Source organism: Balaenoptera musculus, chromosome 1 (assembly GCF_009873245.2).
Source record: "Balaenoptera musculus isolate JJ_BM4_2016_0621 chromosome 1, mBalMus1.pri.v3, whole genome shotgun sequence".
Lineage (NCBI taxonomy): Eukaryota > Metazoa > Chordata > Mammalia > Artiodactyla > Balaenopteridae > Balaenoptera > Balaenoptera musculus.
This window is the reverse complement of record NC_045785.1, coordinates 19,862,996-19,885,007: the sequence shown is the minus strand read 5'-3', so window position 1 is coordinate 19,885,007 and position 22,012 is coordinate 19,862,996. Positions and strand designations below refer to the sequence as shown.

At 39.9% G+C, this 22,012-nt stretch overlaps 1 protein-coding gene across 1 annotated transcript in view; it reads right to left on the bottom strand.

Annotated features, from left to right (window-relative positions):
• Nucleotides 1-22,012, bottom strand: part of MACO1 (macoilin 1) — a 55,114-nt gene that overhangs the window by 9,915 nt on the left and 23,187 nt on the right. The window contains 3 exon segments of the mRNA XM_036853583.1: nt 130-312; nt 1,692-1,850; nt 20,523-21,024. Of these exon segments, the coding sequence (XP_036709478.1) occupies nt 130-312; nt 1,692-1,850; nt 20,523-21,024 (844 nt within the window).

Sequence of the window (22,012 nt, the reverse complement as noted above, 5' to 3'; positions counted from 1 at the left end):
AAACAGTACTTAAAAGCAATCCATCCATGCATGATTGTGTATTTCCAGTCCTGCCCAAGGCATCAAATTCCCATTCTCAGTCCGAGGAAAGCCAACCTTGGATTAAGCACTCAGGTGACATCAACATACCTAGACGCAGCAGCAAATGCAACAGCCCGGGCAGCAGTAGCTTCTTCTAACTTCTTCCTTTTTTTCTCCTCCATTAACTGCTTTTCTACAAAACTTCGGGCTTCCTGCTCAGCTTTTAGCTTTTTCTCCAACTGGCTGATATTCTGCTTATCTTTTTGCTTCATTTGCACAGCATTATGTAACCTATATGGAAATGATTGTCATACAAAGTTTTACAATTAGAAACGTCCAATATAAACCCTGGAGAAACATGGCTCCTCTTTATCATTTTGAGGCCAAAGTAAACAGGAGATTTGAACAGCAAATCATAAATGTCAATTCCCAGAGTGTCCAGGGAAAATACATTGTCATTATTATTTAACAATTCCTAAACGCCCATAAACAAGCTGCCTTACAAGATACAGAATTGAACCTAGCCTCTGCTTAATTAATGTAAGTGATCTACAGAAGGTAATCCAGAAAATAGGATAAAACAAGTCTCTATCAGAGGAAAAGATAACTGTAGAACTAATTCTAGTGCCCCAAAGCACCGTGAAAGAACTTCAGTCTGAGACCAAGGAAGAGCTGAACCAGACCCACTGAAACTGAGGTAAAGGGTGGGAGGGGAAGGCCTTTCTCTGCCTGAACACAATATGCTGCAGCCTATTGCAGCCTGTCCTCTCCAGCTGGGAGATGTTTCCTCAGAGTATCCCAAAATAGATCTTGTAGTTAGAATCACAGGATGCTTAACTTCAGATAAAAATTTCAGCCATAGTCCCTTCCCTGCTACTACCACCCCCAGCTTTACGTATCAATATAAGGTGAGTTTCTCTCAACATATCAATGTAAGGTAAGATGTTCTCTATGTAATAATGCTAGAGCCATCAAATACATACGTGAATCAGAAGCAATGGAAAGGTTATTTGCCTATAATGCTCTAGCTTTTGAGCTACATTCCCTGAAAATGATGAAGGACTGCTCTTTCAAGGAAAAGCCCAGAAAGCTCGGCACCTATAATAGTAATCACTACCCCAGACACACATTGCTTAGAGATTAAAAAAAAGACAGACCCACATTGAGTCAAGAAGTAATTCCAGAATGAATTAATGGAAAGCATAAAAGAATTCATGCAGAAGAGCTAGCTTTTTGTCTGCATCTTCAAATAAAATCAAAGTTCAACATCATTTTTTAGTTCCAGAAATCAAAGTAGATAGAGTCTAATCCTCTGGAAATTTTCACTCAAGGGAACAAGAGTTTCAAATTGTGGCAGAAATACTTCTTGTCAATTTTACTCATATTGTCACAAAAGCTCAATAACTATTTTAAACTAAGAGAAGTTATTAAATGAGAGAAGACAGAGTAGTAATATTAATAAACTGTTTTGTTGCAATGAAATAAGTTTTTATAGATTTTATAACATGTTGAATATCTGGTCCTACATTAAATATTTTAAACATTTTGTTTAAAAAAAAAACCCTCTGCTAGATCCCTTTGTCGTCATGAGCCTTGTGCTCCAATCCCTGGAAACAAGAGCAATGTGAGGCTGCTTGACTCACGGCCAGAGGCCCACAAGGTGCACATACTTGTTCTGCAGCAGCTCATTCTCTTGCCGGAGCTGGCCCATTTCTGAGCGGATCCCTCGCTCGGTGCTCGAGAGGGAGCTGATCTGACTGCGGAGCTCCTGTTCCACTTGCCTGCTGGCCTGCAGGTCGGCCTTTAACTTTTTAATGTCTTGTTCCAGCCTAGGAGAAGGAGAAACACAGCATCTTCATCACTGAGAGGCCACCCCCGGGGCTCTGCGGGAGACCCTGGCTGAAGTCCCTGACTGCTGGGTGGCTGGTGGAGCACCCTGCCAGCAGCTCCCGACATCAACACAACTCCCGTCTGCAATCAGCCTTTGAATCAGTGCTTCTGCCTGGGTCTCCCCCTTCCCACCAGAGGGTAACTTTTGATCCCCCCCAAATATTTGTGAACACTGACAGGTGAAGAAGGTGCCTGTGAGTATCTGAGCTGCTAATAAAGGAGGAGGGGAAGGCAGAGGGAGGGTGCCTGAAGGGCATGGTCCCCTCCCCACTGGTGAATTCCCCATGCCCCTCAGCAAGGGAGATATGCTAATAACAACCAGCTCAGGACCCACATGCTTTGAGACATCCTGATAGATCAGAATCTACTGTCTGAGATTCCCTCCCACCATGGGCCTAGAAGAAAACAGTGTCTGAGACAGCCTCCTGAAACTGCTAGCATCCTTGCTAAATGATGTTCACACTTGTGGTGACTGTGACAGAAGAGCTCACTAGACTCAACAACAATGAAAAAAGGAACAACTTACATGATCTACGAATCATAAGAAAACTCAATCTGTGAAATGAAGCTTATCTTTTCAATTCCTTACTCCTGTTCCATCTATTTTCTTTAATGCAGTAATAGTTTCACTTTAAGTGATATGTATTAGGGAACTATTATATGCACATGTAGGACTGAAAAGGGTCAACAAAGAATATAAAGTTAAGCCCCCTTCTTCATGAGAGGACTTTACAATTTCACTAGAGGCCAATAAACAGGCATTTAAAATGATTAAACCATAATACAGGAAGGCCATGGTTAAAAACATGCTAAAGGGAGTATCTAATATTTAATGCGAACTTACATGCCAGGCACTGTTCCACAGGTTTTAATGGTATGAACGCATTTAATCTGTACAACTATGAGCTAAGTTGGATAACCTTGGCAATTATTAGTCCCATTTTTACAGATGAAGAAATCTAGATTCAGGAAAGGTTCCAGCCCAAGGTCACACAGGCAGCCTAGCTCTAGACTCCACTCTCTTCTCCAGCAGGCCAAACTGTGGCTCTATCAGCCACAGCATGGCATGAGGAGAAGTGTCACATGAGTTCTGAGGAGAGAAGATGGGAAATGAGTTGGGCCTTGAAAGTTGGGCAGGATTTGCAGAAGTAGAAGGGGAGGACAAGGCATTCTATACAAGGGGAAAACATGCTCAAAAGCTCAAAGGTAGCAACAGCCACAGGCATTTGGAGGCAGAGCAATCAGTCTGGCCTCTGAGGAAGGCTTGTACTCTGGGAACAGGGTGAGAAAGGACAGAAGGGACCTGGCAGATTAGACCATGGAGAACGGCACTGAAGTTCAGCCCAAGGATGACTGCCAGGTGAGACTCAGAAGACACCTTTTCCTACAAACTTACAGTAGGCAAAAGTCAGTTCGCTCTGAAGAGACTCTTGTGCATTTCACTAATCCAACATACCAACAGAACCAAGAATTCTGCAGGGCAATGGTGATCTCTCCTTGGAACTGCCAGGTCCATAGACTAGGTCCTTACAGATATGTTTTAGGAAGCACTAAATCCCCAGGGCCCATCCATCACAGTGATCAACACTTACTAAATACATATATCGGTTGCCTGGCATTCCTTAGAAAACCAAAGAGCAGCTTTATTTACCTGTCTTACCTTTAGCCAATTGAAGCAAAATCTCAAAACCAAAAAGTCATGAAACATCAATGGTTACCTCCCAGGCCCAGTAGCCAGTCCCCCTGTCCAGTGCCTGGGAACACAGACTAGAGACTTTGTGTTCCAGAAGAGCTGCCGGGTCTCCTGACACAGCTCGCTCCCCAGGGAAGCGTCACAAATGGACATCATGCCACACTTTCCCTATTGCCAGGGTTATTCCAGTTGAATGTACTCCCGGAACTGCTCTAAACAATTACCGACTGGCATTTATACCATCCCCACACCGTCACTCATTCACCCGAAGTTACCCAAGGGATATTTTCTAAAACAGGTCGATGCTGTCAGGTTATCCTCATTAAGAAGTTTGGCTGAAAAATGTGTTAGGTAATTTATCTTTTTTGAGAAGTCAGTTTCACAGCCCGAGGATTGCATTTTTAGTAAAAAGGATGAGCTTTAAGAAGGGACTAGGGACTTAGCATGGTTTAGAAACGGGGTATAGGATCAGGATTCTCGACTCAGCTCTGGTGCCAGCTCTGCAACCCTGGACAAGGCATATAACCTTTCAGGACTCAGTTTCCCCATCTGAGGCAAACGATCTCTAAAGTTCCTCCCAGCTTGGTCTAGGATTTCTAGGCCTGACACACTTACCACTGGCTGTTGATCTGCTCCTTCAGATTAGCAACCTAAGCTGTATCATATGCAGAGGCCCAGGAATCAAGTTCCACACAACCAGCCACTGGGGCAAAGCATGTGCCGCAGTTGGGAATGAAAGAAAAATTAAATCTGCGAAGTCTAGATGTCAAGAATTTTGAAGTTATTACTTTTTTAGAGTTTTTAACCTATAAAAGCCAAATTTCCTACCATGAACTAAGAGTAACAATTTCTGAATGAAACTTTAGAGTTCCTTGAAAAATGTAAAAAAACCAAGGGGTTAAGTGCAGTTAGGAGAGCAAAATGTGCAAAAATATCAAGAGTGTAACTTCTGGAGACCGCAGAACACTAAACAATATTTTTTGTGTGTAGAACTATGAAAATTTTATCAAAGACATATAGCAGCACAATACAAGAAAAATAAAGTGACATGGTTACAAGGGTGTGTTCACTTTTTGAAAATTCATAAGTTGTACACTTAAGATTTGAGCACTTTTGTGGATGTGTGTTATACTTCAATAAAAAGCTTATTTTCAAAAATTAAATAACTTAAGTTCACAAGGCACAGAATTAAGATGCTCCAGGATTTTCATAACTGTTGCCATTAGTTCTGTAAAACTCTGAATGACTGTTTTCCAAACAGTTGCAGCAAACCTGTTAGTTAACACAGCATTCCTCAGTTTAAGAAACACTGGTCTATAGGAAACTGCATAACAACATGTAAGATAACTTAATGTGCTAAATGGTAAATTCTCAGTAATTTTTAAAATTTATTAGGGGAAATTTTTCATTGTCTCTCTGCAGAAAGCATTAATTTAATGTTGAACGTTCACTATATTTTAAATCTTAACTGAGGTAGGTGGTAAAATGATTTATAACCCCTTATTGGATTTATGTTTTTATTGCAAAAGTGATACCCAGTCAAAATAAAAAACTGCATACAACAGAAAAGTATAAAGAATAAACATGTAAATAACTCATAATCCTTTCATCCAGACAGAACCACTATTTGCATTTGGTTTACTTCATTTCTGTATGTCTTTTTCTTTCTCTTTCTTAACACATGTAAACATTTTTCATATTGCTGAGAGAGTATCACATGTATAGTTTACATATCTTAAGCACCTTTCCACACTATTAGAAACTTTTCACAGACAACTTAATTGCTGCATAATATTACACTGCACAGATGTACTGTACTACCAATCTCTGCATATGCTCAATAAAAAAATGTATACATGAGTTTTTAAAGAACTACATGAATTAGTAAGTTGAACTGACATTTATTAGACAGATAACTACTACTTGTCATAATGGTAAACTTAACCCTTTTGTGCTGAAGGTCAGTACTTACTAGGTAAAATGCAGATATATAATTTATTGCTGTGAAACACCAAGAAGTACTGATTAAATGGTGTTAAGAGGTTAATGCAAAATCTTCAAATGTATTCATGAGATTTTATTAAAATGTCTATAGCTGCAACCTAAATTTGAAGCACGTGGCCAGGAAGAAAATGAGGCAGAAGTAATAGTTTATAACCCTTAAAACTAATTTCAGTAAATAGGAATCAAAAGAAAGGAGGAAAAAATTTCATCTCCAAGCTCAAACCCATCTATCAGAGCTAAATCCTACTCTCCTCCCTACACAGTAGAAGATTAAGGGATAAAAGAGAACTTTCCTCCAGCAGAACTATAAACTCATCCAAAAAAGAGAAATAATGGGTCAGACAGATCTTAACCAAACTTTGGTAAGGCTTCAGCAGGAAATAAACGTTCCCTCCTTGCCCAACTCCCGTGGCGCTAGTCACCCTTACGAAGGCTGCCCAGTAGTGCTGCCACTTGGGATACAGACAGGGCCCACAGCAAAGCTGGAGTCTATGTGTCCAATAAAAAAAAAAAAGGTCATGAAGAACCTAGTGGCAAGACGGGAATAAAGACACAGACCTACTAGAGAATGGACCTGAGGATATGGGGAGGGGGAAGGGTAAGATGTGACAAAGTGAGAGAGTGGCATGGACATATATACACTACCAAACATAAAATAGATAGCTAGTGGGAAGCAACCGCATAGCACAGGGAGATCAGCTCTGTGCTTTGTGACCACCTAGAGGGGTGGGATAGGGAGGGTGGGAGGGAGGGAGATGCAAGAGGGAAGAGATATGGGAACATATGTATATGTATAACTGATTCACTTTGTTATAAAGCAGAAACTAACACACCATTGTAAAGCAATTATACTCCAATAAAGATGTTAAAAAAAAAAAAAGTCTATTTGGGCCCAATCAGACAAGCCAGGGGTCTAATCAACTCAGAATGTTACCTGCTAGGTCCAGGCACCTTTCCGAGCCACTTTACTGATAAAATTTTAAATCAACTTCTAAACTTGTAAGCTACCTCTAAACTCCAGCAGAGCACCTAACTCACAAGCAAGAGGTGGGGCCACTGGAGCAGCCGAACGTTCCTCAGGGGTCCACTCGCCGGCCCAGCTGACTTCAGAGCAAAACTGCCAAGTTGAGGAACGCTCTTACCCACTCCAAACCTCAACTCTACCTCATCTCCTCCCTCATTCCACCCAACTAAGGTAAGCTATAATGTAAATGGTTGATAATTATTTAATTTTAAGGGGAAAATTTACATTTTAATAAGGGGTAATTTCCTAGCTGACCAAAAGAATGAAGCTCAAACCTGAGTCTTTCAAGGCAGGCTAAGTAGGAAAAATATCTATGAGCATCTTGAAGCACACCTGGTAGTAAAACAAAGTACAGTATTCAAGTGTCAGCTTTTAGTTGAAAGAGGTATTGTTAAGTATCTGAAAAGGCAGGGAGATATTTATGTCTAAGTGTTTGTAATCCTTATCTTTGTGAATTACTTGAATTACAGCCACAGTGCTATGACTTCAGTGAAAGTTTAAAAGTCTCCAATGTGTAGAGCCAGTACCTTCATGTTTTTATAAAGCCTGAGGCTTTATGAGGCCTGATGGAGAACACAGAAGAACTTTAAGACTTTGGGGCAGGAAATTTCCCCAGGAAGCAAGTCCTGCAAAAAAGAGGGAGACCTTTTCTCAGCCAGGACTTCGCCTACGGATGACTCCATACCCATTCCAGAAAATGACCTAAGTGTATATTTCTATGGGTCGCCAGCTTTACCCCATGAGGCCGTCAGGAAGATGAGGAGCCTCGGCTCTGCTGGTTATCTCTGAGCTCTAAGAAGCTGTGACAGAGATGCTGTAGGCCTTGCACGACAACACAGACCTTAAGAGTGCTGCTTATTACGTAAGAAAAGGGGCTTCAGAAGGTCACCTTCAAACGATACAGCCAAGACTGAAAGATGAGTTCTTTTCACAAACCCATCATACCAGCCAAAACAACCCACTCCTTGTTTCCAGACATCTTCTGCCTTTCATTATACCACCCCTCCCTCCTGGAGGAATGGCCTCCAATTTTCAAATCTCACTCATTCGAGACCCAGTTAAAAAATAAAAACAAAAACCAAACTCTCCACCATGAGGTGCTGATTTCTAAGGGCCCAAAGTTCCCTCTCTTTCTGAAATCTGAAAGCCCTTACTGTTGGTGTTTCTGGTTTGGCACTAAACCATTTCCCTGTGCTGTTTTTTAAATTTGTTTTGGTTTTTAATATTTTCCTGTGTATATATCTTATTTCTAAAAAGCCTGTAAGTTCTCTGAAGCCAGGGACTGGTGGTGCTCTAAAATTAGAAGCTGGAAGTGTATTTCTAAAGTTTCTTCCAACCCTTCCAAGACCATGTCTCTAACCCTCGCTCTGTGTCCGTTTCTTCAGTGCTTAGATTAGAACAGGGTCAGCGTTATGATATATGAGGCTCTGGAAACAACCTATCTACAGCAGGCCGCCAGATTTTTAGTTTAAATAGTGGCTGAAGGAGACAGGGGTAAAGGGGCATTTGCTTATCAGGAAGGCAGGTGCACATGAAAAGACTGAATGAAGAGCAACTGCTTTATCTCGCTAAGTACCTAATTCCATTAGGAGATCCCCTGGCATACGTTAATCATACAAGACAAGACTTGTTTAGGGACCACACAGCTGTCTATGCAGGAAACTGAGCTCATAAATCAAAGCTGTGTCCCCAGAAGAAATACTGTTTACCCTCTCTACCAACTCCTTCCCTTCCCCCCTTTCCAGGTCATTCACCCTGACAGGCTGGGTAGCATGGGTCATTCACACAAAAACACGAATGTCTCTCATCTTAAGTGAGGCCTACACTGACTTGAAGCTGCTCTAGTATATCCTATAAACCACAACTTTGGAAATAAGGAAATGAAGCTGCCTCAGGTCTCACTGTGGTTACTACAATTGCTTACCAGGCACAAGTATCCAAAAATAAGCAACAGCCTGATGACCTGATTGCTAGGTGAAACCATAATACAAAGTACCTTATGTCTCTGCTCCCTAATCTGTCAAACACATTCATTTTCATTAAGGAACACAGAGACAGGAAAGGAAATCTAGAGGATTTCATTGGCCATTCACAGAATAGGAAACTGACTTCTTGAAGCCCTTTAAGAATAAAGCTATGGGTGCCATGAACTAGTATTTTTAATAAGGTCCTTAAAGGATGTGGTCAGATATGATACTCTGTATCAAAAAAGTCTTTAAAATGTTCATATCTGTTAATACATCATCCCTCTCCCACACTGGAGATACACTCAAAGATTTGTGTAAAAGTGTGTTTGTTGCAGCATTATTTATAATAAAGCAGGAGCACAAATATTCAACAGAAGAGTGGCTAAATAAATTGTATATTCATGTGTCTGACTGACATGCCACCATTAAAAAACCACTGGGGTCTTCCCTTGGTGGCGCAGTGGTTAAGAATCCGCCTGCCAATGCAGGGGACATGGGTTCGAGCGCTGGTCCGGGAAGATCCCACGTGCTGCGGAGCAACTAAGCCTGTGCACCACAATTACTGAGCCTGCGAGCCACAACTACTGAGCCCGCATGCCACAACTACTGAAACCCGCGTGCCTAGAGCCCACGCTCCAAAACAAGAGAAGCCACCGCGATGAGAAGCCCATGCATCGCAACGAAGAGTAGCCCCCGCTTGCCGCAACCAGAGAAAGCCCACGTGGAGCAACAAAGACCCAATACAGCCAAAAAAATTAATTAATTAATTAAAAAAAAAACCACTGAGGAAGAATATTCAATGACATGGGAGAATGTTCATGATACAGTCAGTGAAAAAGACAATTACAAAACATTATACATAGTATGAGCTTCGTTTTGTGAAAAGAATATGTATGTATGCAAGAGAAAAAAAGACTGAGAGGATACATTAAGATAGTGGCCACCTCTTCTTTATTCTCAAAGTTGGAAGTAATCAACAGCTATAACTTATTTTTAACATTTTAATTATCATTTTATGATTGGGAGAAAAGTTATTTTAAAAGAGGAAGCTGTTAATTTGCTTTCCATGGCTTTTCAACATTCGCTGTTACTCTTACATTTGCCCATGTCACAGGCCAGTTTCAGAATAATCTGAAAGCCTTAGGGAAAACCCAACTCTTTTACTTCCTAAACTTTTTAGGTCACTCCAAGGAAGGGGAACTTAATTTTCTGAAGTAGAAGACGACTCAGTTCCTAAATCTACATCAACTACCTGTACTTCCCATTCATCAGTTCCTATCAAAGCAATAGTTTGTCTAAATCTAGATTCTAGAGCTGCAGTTTACCACCCTGCCCTGGCTCCCTGTAAAAGAAGAGAGCAGGCATTGCTCTGACATCAGCCTTGACAGTATACACACATTACAGGGGATGGTGCTGGGAGGTCCAGATTCTAAACTGGCTGGTCTGTGAAATCTGCGAATAACCAGTGTCTATGTCCCCTGTTTCGGTGTATTTTATGCTCCAAGAACACGGCAGAAAAACACCTTGGTGTGGAGTAAGTCACCTGTCTTAGACACAGGAGGCCTCTATACCGTATGGTTTGAGGAACACCAGAGACCCAAACTACCCTTCTTATCGTAAGGCTGTCCCCTCTCCTTCTAAGTGGTCTGAAGGCCTCACGGTCAGGCGTGAGGATGCAACAAAAAAGGTGGCAGTCTTTGACTCTGGAGGGGCACTGTCAACAGGTGCACGTTTTCCAGGAGCAAATGGAACTCAAGGACAGGAGAAGGCAAAAAGGTCCCATTAATACATGGCAGATCAGTTCATGAGAATTACCAGATTGCCCCTAACTACAAGTCCTTCCTGCAGGAGTCCAGTTTTTGACTGGTGGGGTCAGTGGGGGATGGAACAAAATACAAGAATAACAGGAAGGGTCAGGTGCAGAGGTTACAGACTGGTGAGCCAATCCGGCCCATGAACATGTTTTGTTTCACTCTCTCCCACATGATGTAAAAATAAATGTTGTGGAACTGTGAGATTTCACATAAAGACACGTATTTTGGCATCTCCTCTGAATATCAGAAGATTTAGCAACACTGGGCCTGCAACACAGCAGGCCCCCACAGCAACACCTGGCTGGGCCGTCTGGAAGGGCATGTGCTTCCCAACTCCCACGTGCCAGGTGCAGTACTGAGTACGAACGATGCCAACCCCGGCCCCCTGCTCACGCCTGTGCCCTGCCTCGCTCCTGTACGTGCCGGAGTCTGCAACACCCTCTCTAGAGCCAGGGGGACAGTAAGGGCAGTGGTCCCTTCCAGTTCATTATACTGTTTCTGTTTCAAATCTGTTACAACACTCTACCAAGAAAGGTGAAACGTACCTTACGAGAGAGAGGAGTTGTCGTTCTTTCCATAAAAAAGAAACTAAAAGTTGCTTTAATTCTGAAGAGTCCCAGCTGACTAGAAAAGAGGTCTAAGAGATCCCAGAGAGATTTGCACAGACTGAAGTATACCCACACTGGCGGTCAAAGTACTCAAATAGCCAGTTTCTAAATGATAGCGTGAGTAACATTTAAAGAATACAGTTCCTTTTCCTTGGAGTCCCGCCCCTTCAGGGAATCCACCCCTAATTCCCTTAGCTGGAAATCTCAGTTCGTTATGTGCCAGCAGGGGTACTGACTCAGAATTTAACACAACATTTTATAGTAGTTCCTTCTGAATTCTAGGGAGGAAACTTTCTAGCTGGCTAATCAGAAATCCCTGTTGTTAGAATAAACTCTCAGTACTCAACATAAAAATGTTTCTAATGTGGATTCCCCCCACCAAATAATTTGTGTTATTTCATAATTTATCCATACAACATAGATAATGATCTTTTTTGATCACCTGGATATGCAGACATTAAGTAAACTGCTGGCTTAAATTCATTAATGCCTAGCTTCTAAAGTGCTGCTTGGTTTTGAAGTCACAAAATAGGCTTGCTTAAGTATAAAATTATCATGCTTCTATTACCACATTTATATACCAGAATATTATAGTTTTAAATCACTGCAATGGTTAAAATAAATTCAAACTATATTATGAATTAATGTAATAAACAAAGCTAACCAAATAAAACCTACAGGTACCTTAAAAATTATGAGCATGGCAGAAAATGAAAATAAATCAGGTCCAACAATGTATATCTGCTCAGAAACAATGCTGGACTAATATAAATCAAAAACATGTTTCCATGGGGCTTCCCTGGTGACGCGGTGGTTGAGAATCTGCCTGCCAATGCAGGGGACATGGGTTCGAGCCCTGGTCTGGGAAGATCCCACGTGCTGCGGAGCAGCTGGGCCCGTGAGCCACAACTACTGAGCCTGCGCGTCCGGAGCCTGTGCCCCGCAACAAGAGAGGCCGCGACAGTGAAAGGCCCGCGCACTGCGATGAAGAATGGCCCCCCGCTTGCCACAACTAGAGAAAGCCCTCGCATAGAAACGAAGGCCCAACACAGCCAAAAAAATAAAATAAATAAATAAATAAGTCAGGAGCACTTTAAAAAAAAAAGCAAATTAAAAACATGTTTCCACAGAGATACTGAACTTACTAATAAATAGAAATATGGCTCTACTACTTTTTTTTTCACTTAATAATTTCCAAATAATTTATTTTCACTTAATAATTTCCAAATAATTTAGTAGCAGCTATATCCAACATATTTAATCTAATTCTTTCTGAAATGTCATGTATTTTTACTAAATTTTACCTCTCAGCTAGTAATGATACTGTTACAAATAAATGGTCAAATGCACCTGTGGAAACGGAAAGGCCTACTTTGGCAGCCACCACTCATCACGAGGAGAGCGTCAGGCAAGTCACCGTGCAGCACAGGTTGTCAATGCAGGTGACAGGTAGCACACGTAGGGAAAGCAGCCAGGGTAAAGCCACAAAGCCCCAGTCACTGTCTCCCAAGGTCAGATTTTCTTCCACAAACTATTCCTGACACACAGCAAAATGTATTCAAATGCAAAAGAAAACAAACAAATATACCATTTTCTCTCTGGCACCAGAGATGACATACAAGCAGTCAATGCATCTTCTAACCAGGGGGATTTCCTTGGAGGGAAGGTTGGAAACATGGGATCTAAGCTCTCTCTCCAGCTACCACAAAGACAAAGAGAATGGCTAGAGCTAAGGGGGAAGAGAGAAGGCAAGACCCACCAGGAATGATGAATAAGACAAGGCAAACTGAGATTTCCTCCGAGTTCTTGGCTGACGTGTGGCTTGTGCCTAGGTTCCTTGGCCCTGAGGAACAACCAACCCACTGGCAGAGCAAATGGCTTTTTCAAAAGTCCCTTGGAGGAGTTTTCTCCCCTTGCCCTTGTAACTTCCAGAAATTCTTAAACCTCCTCACAGCCTGGAAAAAAGTCCTGACAGAGTACTTAATTTTAAAACTTCCTGGGAAATACCAAGGAAAAGGGCTTAGAGTGGAAAGTCCTTCTATTTTTTAGAAATAAAATCAGTAACAACTTACTCAAGAACAACAAATACTTTGACACTGGATGGCAGGTCCTTGGCCTGGTCTAATGTAATATTTAGGTTTTCCACCTTCAAAAGCCTTTGAGTTGCACTGCACTGCATCTTTCCTCCCCCTGCCCCCAGCTAGTATTTTCCCTGCACAAAGGTAATATTCATTCAACAAGTATTTACTGAGCATCTACCCTGTGGCAATCACTGTGTACTGTGGCAGACAAGAAAAAAGGAGGTCCCTGCCCTCGTCAAGCTTACATTCGTTTATGGGCATAATAAGCCCGTGTAAAAATTCAAAGTATGTAGAAATACACAATGTAGAAAGTAAACATCTCCTATAATCAACTACAATTGACCATTTGGTGTATACTATTTCAAATAATTTTCTGTGTATATAAGAATGATACCTAACCATATTTTGTTAATGGTTCATACCATGTGATCTTTTTTGCTATTTCCGCCCCTTTAACAATCAATCTTGGGGTGTTTCCATTACCTTCTTTTAAGATGGGTTTCCACCTTTCAAGAGACTCCTTTGTAACCTTCCCCACTTAAACTACTGTGATTTCCCACGTAGGACTCTTTAGGGACTTGGGAGAGGGCTGGAAAGGTCCATAAAAGGCCACCTCCCCCTGGAGTACCTGTCTCAGGGAATGCTCGTGGGCTCTTCCTCTGGAATTGACTGCTCTGTCTTGTTTCTTTCCCATAGTCAGGTCTCAACTTTGGATTCTACCCTCGCTTTGTGCCTACAGTCTCTAAGATGACAGAACAGGGGCTTCTTGGATTCTCTTTACTTTGTTCTTTTGCACAGCTATTCACACCAAAATCATACTGAACCCACTGATTATTAAAAATCAGTATCTAAAAATATGGCCATTTCCTTTCAATGGATATATAATTTTTAATTGTGTGTAGACATCTTAAAATGTGGGAAATGAAAAATAGGAAGTAGTGTAAACCGTCTGTTGTTTTTCCCCAAACAGCAAGACCACACTAAGGAGCCTTCTATAAGGCAGAGGGTTAGATGACAATCTCAAATGCTGGTGTCTGGAGACAAGTTTAAATTCAGAAGTACAAAGACTGAGAACTGCTAGTCAAACTACCTGAGCAATCTGTGGCACCAGCAAGTCCTGTCAAAGAAGAAAGTTGGCTGTTGTTAGCTTTTGCTATCTTCGTCCCCCTTAAGAAAAACATAAAATCGTAAAACATAAACACAAGGTTTATACGGGCTAGAAAGTGGAATGAAGACCAGTGACATTTTGCTCACCTACCAGCTTAACCTAGAAAGAGATTAGTCACAAATACTCATATCACAGCTACTAAAAACACAATCAATATACTCATGGATGGATCAGAACATTATAAGGCCTATTTATAAAGTATGTTGTCATTAATCTATATGATCCCAAAATATTTCCCTAAGACCCAGATCTAGTAATATAAGTTAGTTCCTGGGTATGAGTGTAAGTTAAACACTCCTCAGTGTCAGCGAATGAGTTAAAATGTCTTAAAGTGCTTCTCTATCCCTCCTCTCCTCCTCCCTCCCCTCTGAGTCAGGGCTATCACACTTGCTTAGTGATTACTGGAAAAATCCTGATACACGTTTTCTCCTTTTCTCCCAAGGCTCTCAAGTCTCCAAATAAGCAGAACTGTATGAACAAACTAACTTATGAGTAATAACATTTTGGTGTGCTTAAAATAACCAAATGAATTTAGAGAGGAAAAAAGAGTGACTTTTCAACATACGAAAACATATCCCAGATTTCCACTTTCCCCTGAAGATAACCCACCCCACCCTCACCCTCAGAACTTACCACCATGGCCATGCCCACACCCCAGCACCTCAGGCCTTCAAAGCAGTCACTGGTGGCCTTTCCTCAGGGTAAGTTGATGGTTACATCCCCAATCCTAAGTTTTCCAATTCAAGGCTCTTCGGTCTGCTGCTGTCAAGCTAGGCCTACCCCAGATTTATTCCTAAAGGGCAAATTTCCTGCTGGGTGGCTCTAGGCTATCTGAACCAGACTAACTCCCACGTAGCCCTAACCAGAACTGAATTCTCAGAGACCCTGTAAGCTTTCAAGGGTATGAGTGGATGACCCCCTTCTGTTCAGAAATAAGTACACCCCTGCATCTTTGGCAAGAGCAAGAATTTTTAAAACACTTAAAAGAGCATATCTCTAGAAAAATGTAAAATTAAATGAATTCTGAAATTCTAAGCATTTCTTCTATAGATTTTAGCCATGAGAGCATAAAATTTAGCTCTGGTGCCAATCCTTATGTCAGCTTTAGCTGTATGTGCATTTAAAACAAAAACACAAAATTTTTTTAAAAAACAGAAAAATAAAGCAGGTTGATAAAACTTATTTTTTTAAGCAGCATGGTATAAGAGCAAAGGCAGAAGTCAAGAAATTTCGGTTCCGGTCCTGGTAACTGCCACTCTAGCTGGGTTACTTGGACTAGCCATTTACTCTTGTAGGGCTTGTTTACTTCTCTGCTAAAAAGACAGGGTTGGGAAGGCTGGTCTGTCTCTTAGAACTCCTGCGGTTCCAAAAAAAACACCCATCATTCTAAATTCTACTCAGTTTTGTAAAATGTGTCTCTACTAGGCAAACTGTGGATACTTTTCCTTCATGACTCTTCACACCAAACATTATTCAACTACCTTAAAGAGTTGATATCTTATTAAGAATAAGCACTAGAAACAAGAAAGGTTAATCTTCTGTCTTGAACACAAAAAACAAAGAAAGAAAAGGCGGGATGGAAATAAACCAAGAAGAGACTTTTGCTTCCACATTTCTACAGAATATGGATCACTTTACATTTTGTACTCAGTTTTAAATTCTCTCCGTTAACCAGGAAATTGAAACAAGTAACAAACCCCAACAAGAAACCCCACAGTCTTGGGCTGTATCTGAGAGGGAGCTTTGTGCCAAGTACAGACAAAAGTGTTGGCTCTTCTGCTTGCAGGCCCTGAAACTACAGGAAAGCAGCTCAGGTGTCGCACCCTGACCTGCCGGATCTTAGAGTGACCACTGAATGATCACGCAGACCTGCCATGGAATATTCCACATCAAGTGAAAACCAGGGTTAGGCTAAATTGGGAAAATGATTTCAATATAATTTAGGTGAAAAAAGCAGGACACAAAAACTACACAAACATAGCGAACAAACTTATGGATACCAATGGGGGAAGGAGGGGGTGGGATGAATTGGGAGATTGGGATTGACATATATACACTACTATGTATAAAACAGACAACTAATGAGAACCTACTGTACAGCACAGGGAACTCTACTCAATGCTCTGTGATGACCTCAATGGGAAGGCAATCTAAAAGAGGGGATATATGTATACATATAACTGATTCACTTTGCTGTACAGCAGAAACTAACACAACACTATAAAGCAACTATACTCCAATAAAAATTAATAAAAAAAAACCTACACAAACACTATGGCCACAACTATATAAATTTAGTTGATGAAAATAAAACAAAAATTTAACAGTGATTTGTGTCATATATTTCCTCCTTTTTCCACCTAAATTTTCTATAATTTTTTCACACTTAAAATATTTAAAAATTGACCACTGAAGAAAAAAATTGAGCAAACCTCACTCTAATTTACAGGATTCCTTTCTAACCCAGCACTTACTTAAAATAACTGATCTTCCTCATTGCTTTTTTATTTATGTCTAGAAGTTTTCTCCACGTCAGAATTAAAAATATTTTTGGCTACCAATATTATAAGTCTGTTTCTAAATAACTTGGGTAAAGAACTCAGAAATCAAGCTGGCAGAAATTGGGTCATTTTGTAAGATACGTATTTCTCAAACCGAAAGAGGACTTTGGAGTGGCTTTAGCAAGTTCCCAAACTTTTCCTGGGAAGGAGCCTACAGGCTTACTGCCAAGTTCCCCACCTTCCCCCACCTTAGTGGATCTATCAGCATACTTTTTCTGTTACGGGCTAGGAGCAAACATCTTTGGCTTTGTAGGCCATAGAGTCTCTGGCGCAGCTACTCAACTCTGCCACAATAAAGCAGCCATAGACACTATGTAAATGAATGAGCGTGGCTATGTTTCAATAAAACTTTTTTTTACAAAAACAGGCAGTGGGCCAGCTTTGGCCTGTGTGCAGTGGTCTGCCAGCCTGTGGTGTACAGCACACTAGAGAACATCCTTGGAGCTTGGAGAGACGGTGAAAAGACCTGAAGGACTGCTTGCTCCTTCACAGGGAACAACCATCGAATCTTATTTTGACAGCCACACCGATCTCCAAGAATTCTTTGAAGGTGGTGTACTAATGAATATTCCCCCCAAAGTCAATGAACTGGTTCCTCAAATATAGTAGTTTTCAACCATGATACTGAGACAGACATAGCTATGTAGAATGTGCTGCAATTAATTTACTATTAATAATACAGTACTGGTTTTCAAATGATTTTAAAAAAAAGCTTTATAAAAGGGATGATCAGTCTTATCCTTATAGCCAGCCTGGACCTATACACAGCCTTGGGTGTACCTGCAGGAGCAAAGGACTCATGTACATACTGTCAGCCCATGTATGTTTGCATCAGAAGGAGCTTTAGAAACCACTGAGCCCAGCCCTTTCCATCTGAAGATAACAAATCCACTCTATGGCTAACAGCTCAAACATGTCAGGTTTGGATCCGTTACAGTCTTATTAATATTCATCAAAACATACATGAAGTCAAGGAAGAAGAAACAGGAGATAGCCAAGAAGGGCGAGGGATAGTGTGATAATTCGCTAGGATAGATATACTTTTCCTTTTATAAACTTTCATTGTTGTTCATCATAGAAAAACTTGAAAATGCATGAAAGACAGAAGAAAAATTAAAAGCCCCCATACTATCATGGAGCAATTAACTATTGTTATCATTTTGGTTCCTTTTCCTTCAAATCCTTTCTCTGTGTATATTAGAAAGACAAAATGTTTTTAATAAGATTGCTTTCTACTTTCTTCATGAAATATTATGTCATAAGCACTTCCCTATATTATTTAATATGGCTCAGAAATATGATTTTGTAATTTCCGTATTAAAAATCTATGGAATAGATCGACCATAATTATTTAAATGTCTCCCCTATTGTTGGATATTTATATCATCTCTTTATTTTTATAATATTATATTAAAAGTTGAAAATAATCCTATGGAAGCTTATAAAACTATTTAAATATAACATTTTATATTTACGTATTTGACAGCAGGTATTGCCTAAAGCAGAGTAATATTCTGGGGCCCTTCAGATCAAGGCACATCAGAGGACACATTAGTGACCACAGGAAGAGGTATATACCCCAGGAGCAGGCACAGGAGCACTGGACCCACGACTGGAAAATGGGCCATCTGAGACCTTGAAATTCTTTACTAAAGGCAGATCAGGTAGTAGAGTCAACCAACATGATAAGTGGGGCCCAAGTGAGGTGGTATCACAAGACTGAGCCTTGACTGCTCTCTCTCTGCAACACCCTACAGAGGAAAACTGTTTTGACTTGACTGCTATTATTAAAATTGTGTAGGAGAAAGGATGTTAAAAAGATGGTGGCAGATGTTTCATTTACAGCATATAGTAAATTTGTGGGATATTCCCTTTGACATAGAAGGTCAACTAATTGGTCTTTCTCTCATGGGCAAATGGAAGAGAGTTCTCTGCTGAGTGTTTTCTCTGCAGGGTATGATGGGGCAGAATGTCAAAACAAACAGATGTGGATGCCAGCCTGGCATCAGCAACAGCATGGTATGCTTCCAGAAGTGGCAGAGGGCTCTGAAACCTCTAGAGACTTCAGCAGTAGAACCCACATATATTTCCCTTCATCTAGCTGCCAGTAAGAAGACTGAAACAAATTAATAATCTAATTCATATAATTCATAACACTAGAAACCTTCCCTCATAAATTGTCTGCTCTGAAGCAAGCCAAAGGAAGAGGAACAAAGATAACTTAGTGGAGGGAAGGAGTTACAAGTGCCCTCTTGAGTTATGTATTTTTAAAAAGCTCCTTGAAATAATGACATTTACAGCAACATGGATGGACCCAGAGATTATCATACTAAGTGAAGTAAGCCAGAGAAAGACAAATACCATATGATATCACTTATATGTGGAATTGAAAATATGATACAAATGAACTTATTTACAAAACAGAAAGAGACACACAGACATAGAAAACAAACTTATGGTTACCAAAGGGGAAAGGGGGTGGGGAGGGATAAATTAGGAGTTTGGGATTAGCAGATACAAACTACTATATATAAAATAAACAACAAGGTCCTACTGTATAGCACAGGGGACTATATTCAATATCCTGTAATAAACCATAATGGATAAGAATATGAAAAAGAATATAGATATATATGTATAACTGAATCACTTTGCTGTACACCAAAAAGTAACACAACACTGTAAATCAACTATACTTCAATTTTAAAAAATAAAAAATAAGGAGAAAAAAATAAAAAATAAAAAAGCTCCAATTCAGATCTCAGTTTCCAAATAGAAAGATATGAAGTAAAATGAACATATGTGTATTTTATAAAACACATAAAATACAGCAAAATTAAGTCTGAGCCAGTCAAGGTAATACAACGTTACTCTTTAACTTAAAGATGGAACATCTTTGTTAAGATGTTAAAAGGAACATTTCTGATTAAAATCCATGTCTAACACTGTGCAGATGACCCTTGAACAATGTGGGGGTCAATCCCAGTGTAATTTACAGTTGGCCCTCCATATCCACGGTTCTTCCACATCCGCAAATTCAACCAACCAAGGACTATGTAGTACTGTAGTATTTACTATTGAAAAATAAACACATATAAGTGGTCCCATGCAGTTCAAACCCGCGTTGTTCAAGGATCAACTGTATTTACCTATGGAATTTTTAGAAAGAGATTATTTTTCAAACCTAACTTTCCCAGAATTATTTGGGAGATAATTCATAAAGTGGACAATCAAGAACAAGTCCGAAGTGGTAAAGGACAACTTTCTCCACCCCCACCCTCATTTTTCTATCTGTCTGACAAAGATTTGCATGAACAGGACACACACTCTTCTTTTTGTGTCTATGCCACAAGAACTTTGGATACGCAAACAGAAAAGGTCAAGGACTAAAGATATGCCTCTCAAAACCATGAGAAGAATCAAATTACATGTAAATTTGTCAAATGTGGAAAGTAATCACTGTCACCACTCACTCAGAACACTGGAAAGAGCTGGAGTCAATGCTTCTGGACAATGGCACAGGTGACCAACAAACCCATGTGAAAGAAACACTAAATGTCAAACACCACAAAGTTAATTGTCACAGTATCTGATCACAAACAATTCCTACAGGCACACTTGGAAGTGTGTTTTTCAAGACCTAAGTCAAGTTTATGGAAAGTGTTGGTAAGGTCACAGCACACACACTTACCTTACCAGTGCATCTGGTTTGCTTAGCTGGTTATTAGGAATACAGTTTTCCATTAAGTCCTTGTGTGCACTTGGGCTCTTGCTAGGGCATTTCTGCTTCTTCTCGTTTTTACTAGATGAGGAAGGAATGCTCCCATTTGTGGCGCTGTGACTTCGAGGTGAGGAGTTCACAACTCCACTGGCGTTTTTGTAGTTTTTTGAGGAAGCAGTGCATGAGTCCTCTTTCAAGAGATTTTCTGTACTTCCCACGAGATCATTATTTAATCTTTTACTATTGATATGGTTTTCCATATACTCAATTTCTTGTATTTTAGAGTCTACAGGTTGTAGAATATTGTTGTTATTTATTCCAAGGTTGTGTTTTTTGGCATCTTTGTCTTTTTCTTTCCCTTTTTCTCGGTATTCTATCTCTGGCAAAGTTGTGGAGAGTTTTTTATTGGCTGGGATACCTCCGTTGTGGTGTATGAGGATTGAGGAATCCATATCAGGTAATCCTTTGGCTGCTACAATACCAAAAACAAACCAACAAGCAAAAAAAACCCACACTGGAATATTTAGTTGTAAAAAAACACAATGGATTGATTCAATAAACTGCATCATCTACACTTAGAAACTCACTACATTAAGTTGCACACTCATTCAGAAGCAATAACCACACCACATTATGCTAACTTCAAGAAGCAAATCCAAATAAATTTGAGAAGCTGCACATTTAGAAAATCGCCATCATTTATAAACACCAAGCCATTAAAGTTTTGGCGTGGAAAATAATACAAGGATTTTATAATTAAGTCATACTTCACTTATCAGTCAAATCAAACTTGTCTATCACGGGGGTGACAGGACACAGGCAGATCATACTCTTAAAAGGTCACATTTTAAAAAGATGCTTAAACAAACAATAATTTTACTGCAAAGAAAGAGATTAAATGAAACAAAAAGGTGTGATGTTAGGATACAGGGCATCTATCCTTTGCCTGGACTCTATCATTAAAGTAATAATAAGTCTATTATCATTTACTAGGCCACTTACAAAGAATTTTCTGTATCAGGTCTACATATTCCAAATTGTCAAAGTCTACTTGAAGAGATAATTTTGCACCACACCAGAGAATAAGACTTTGTCATATATCAACTAAAAACATGACCCTCTCAAACCAAAGAAAACTGGTATTGCTGTCAATTCATCTATTGAATTGGTTATATATTCATGAGAGAGGTTGTATTAGAAAAAGGTCAATCTGAGATCCATGTTGCATTATACAAACCATTTAAAGTGAGACCTAGCCATCTTTGCTCTATTCAGAAGAATTTTGACTTATAAAACAATTATATACGTTTACATCTCTATCTTGCTTATACTTGGGTTCTTGGTTTGCTTCAATTACAAATGCACATAGTTATATACACTGTTTTGTTACTGAGAATAAATATTTTAAAATATTTATAACAAATAAAATATTAAAATAGAAAATAAGCTATAAAAATGAA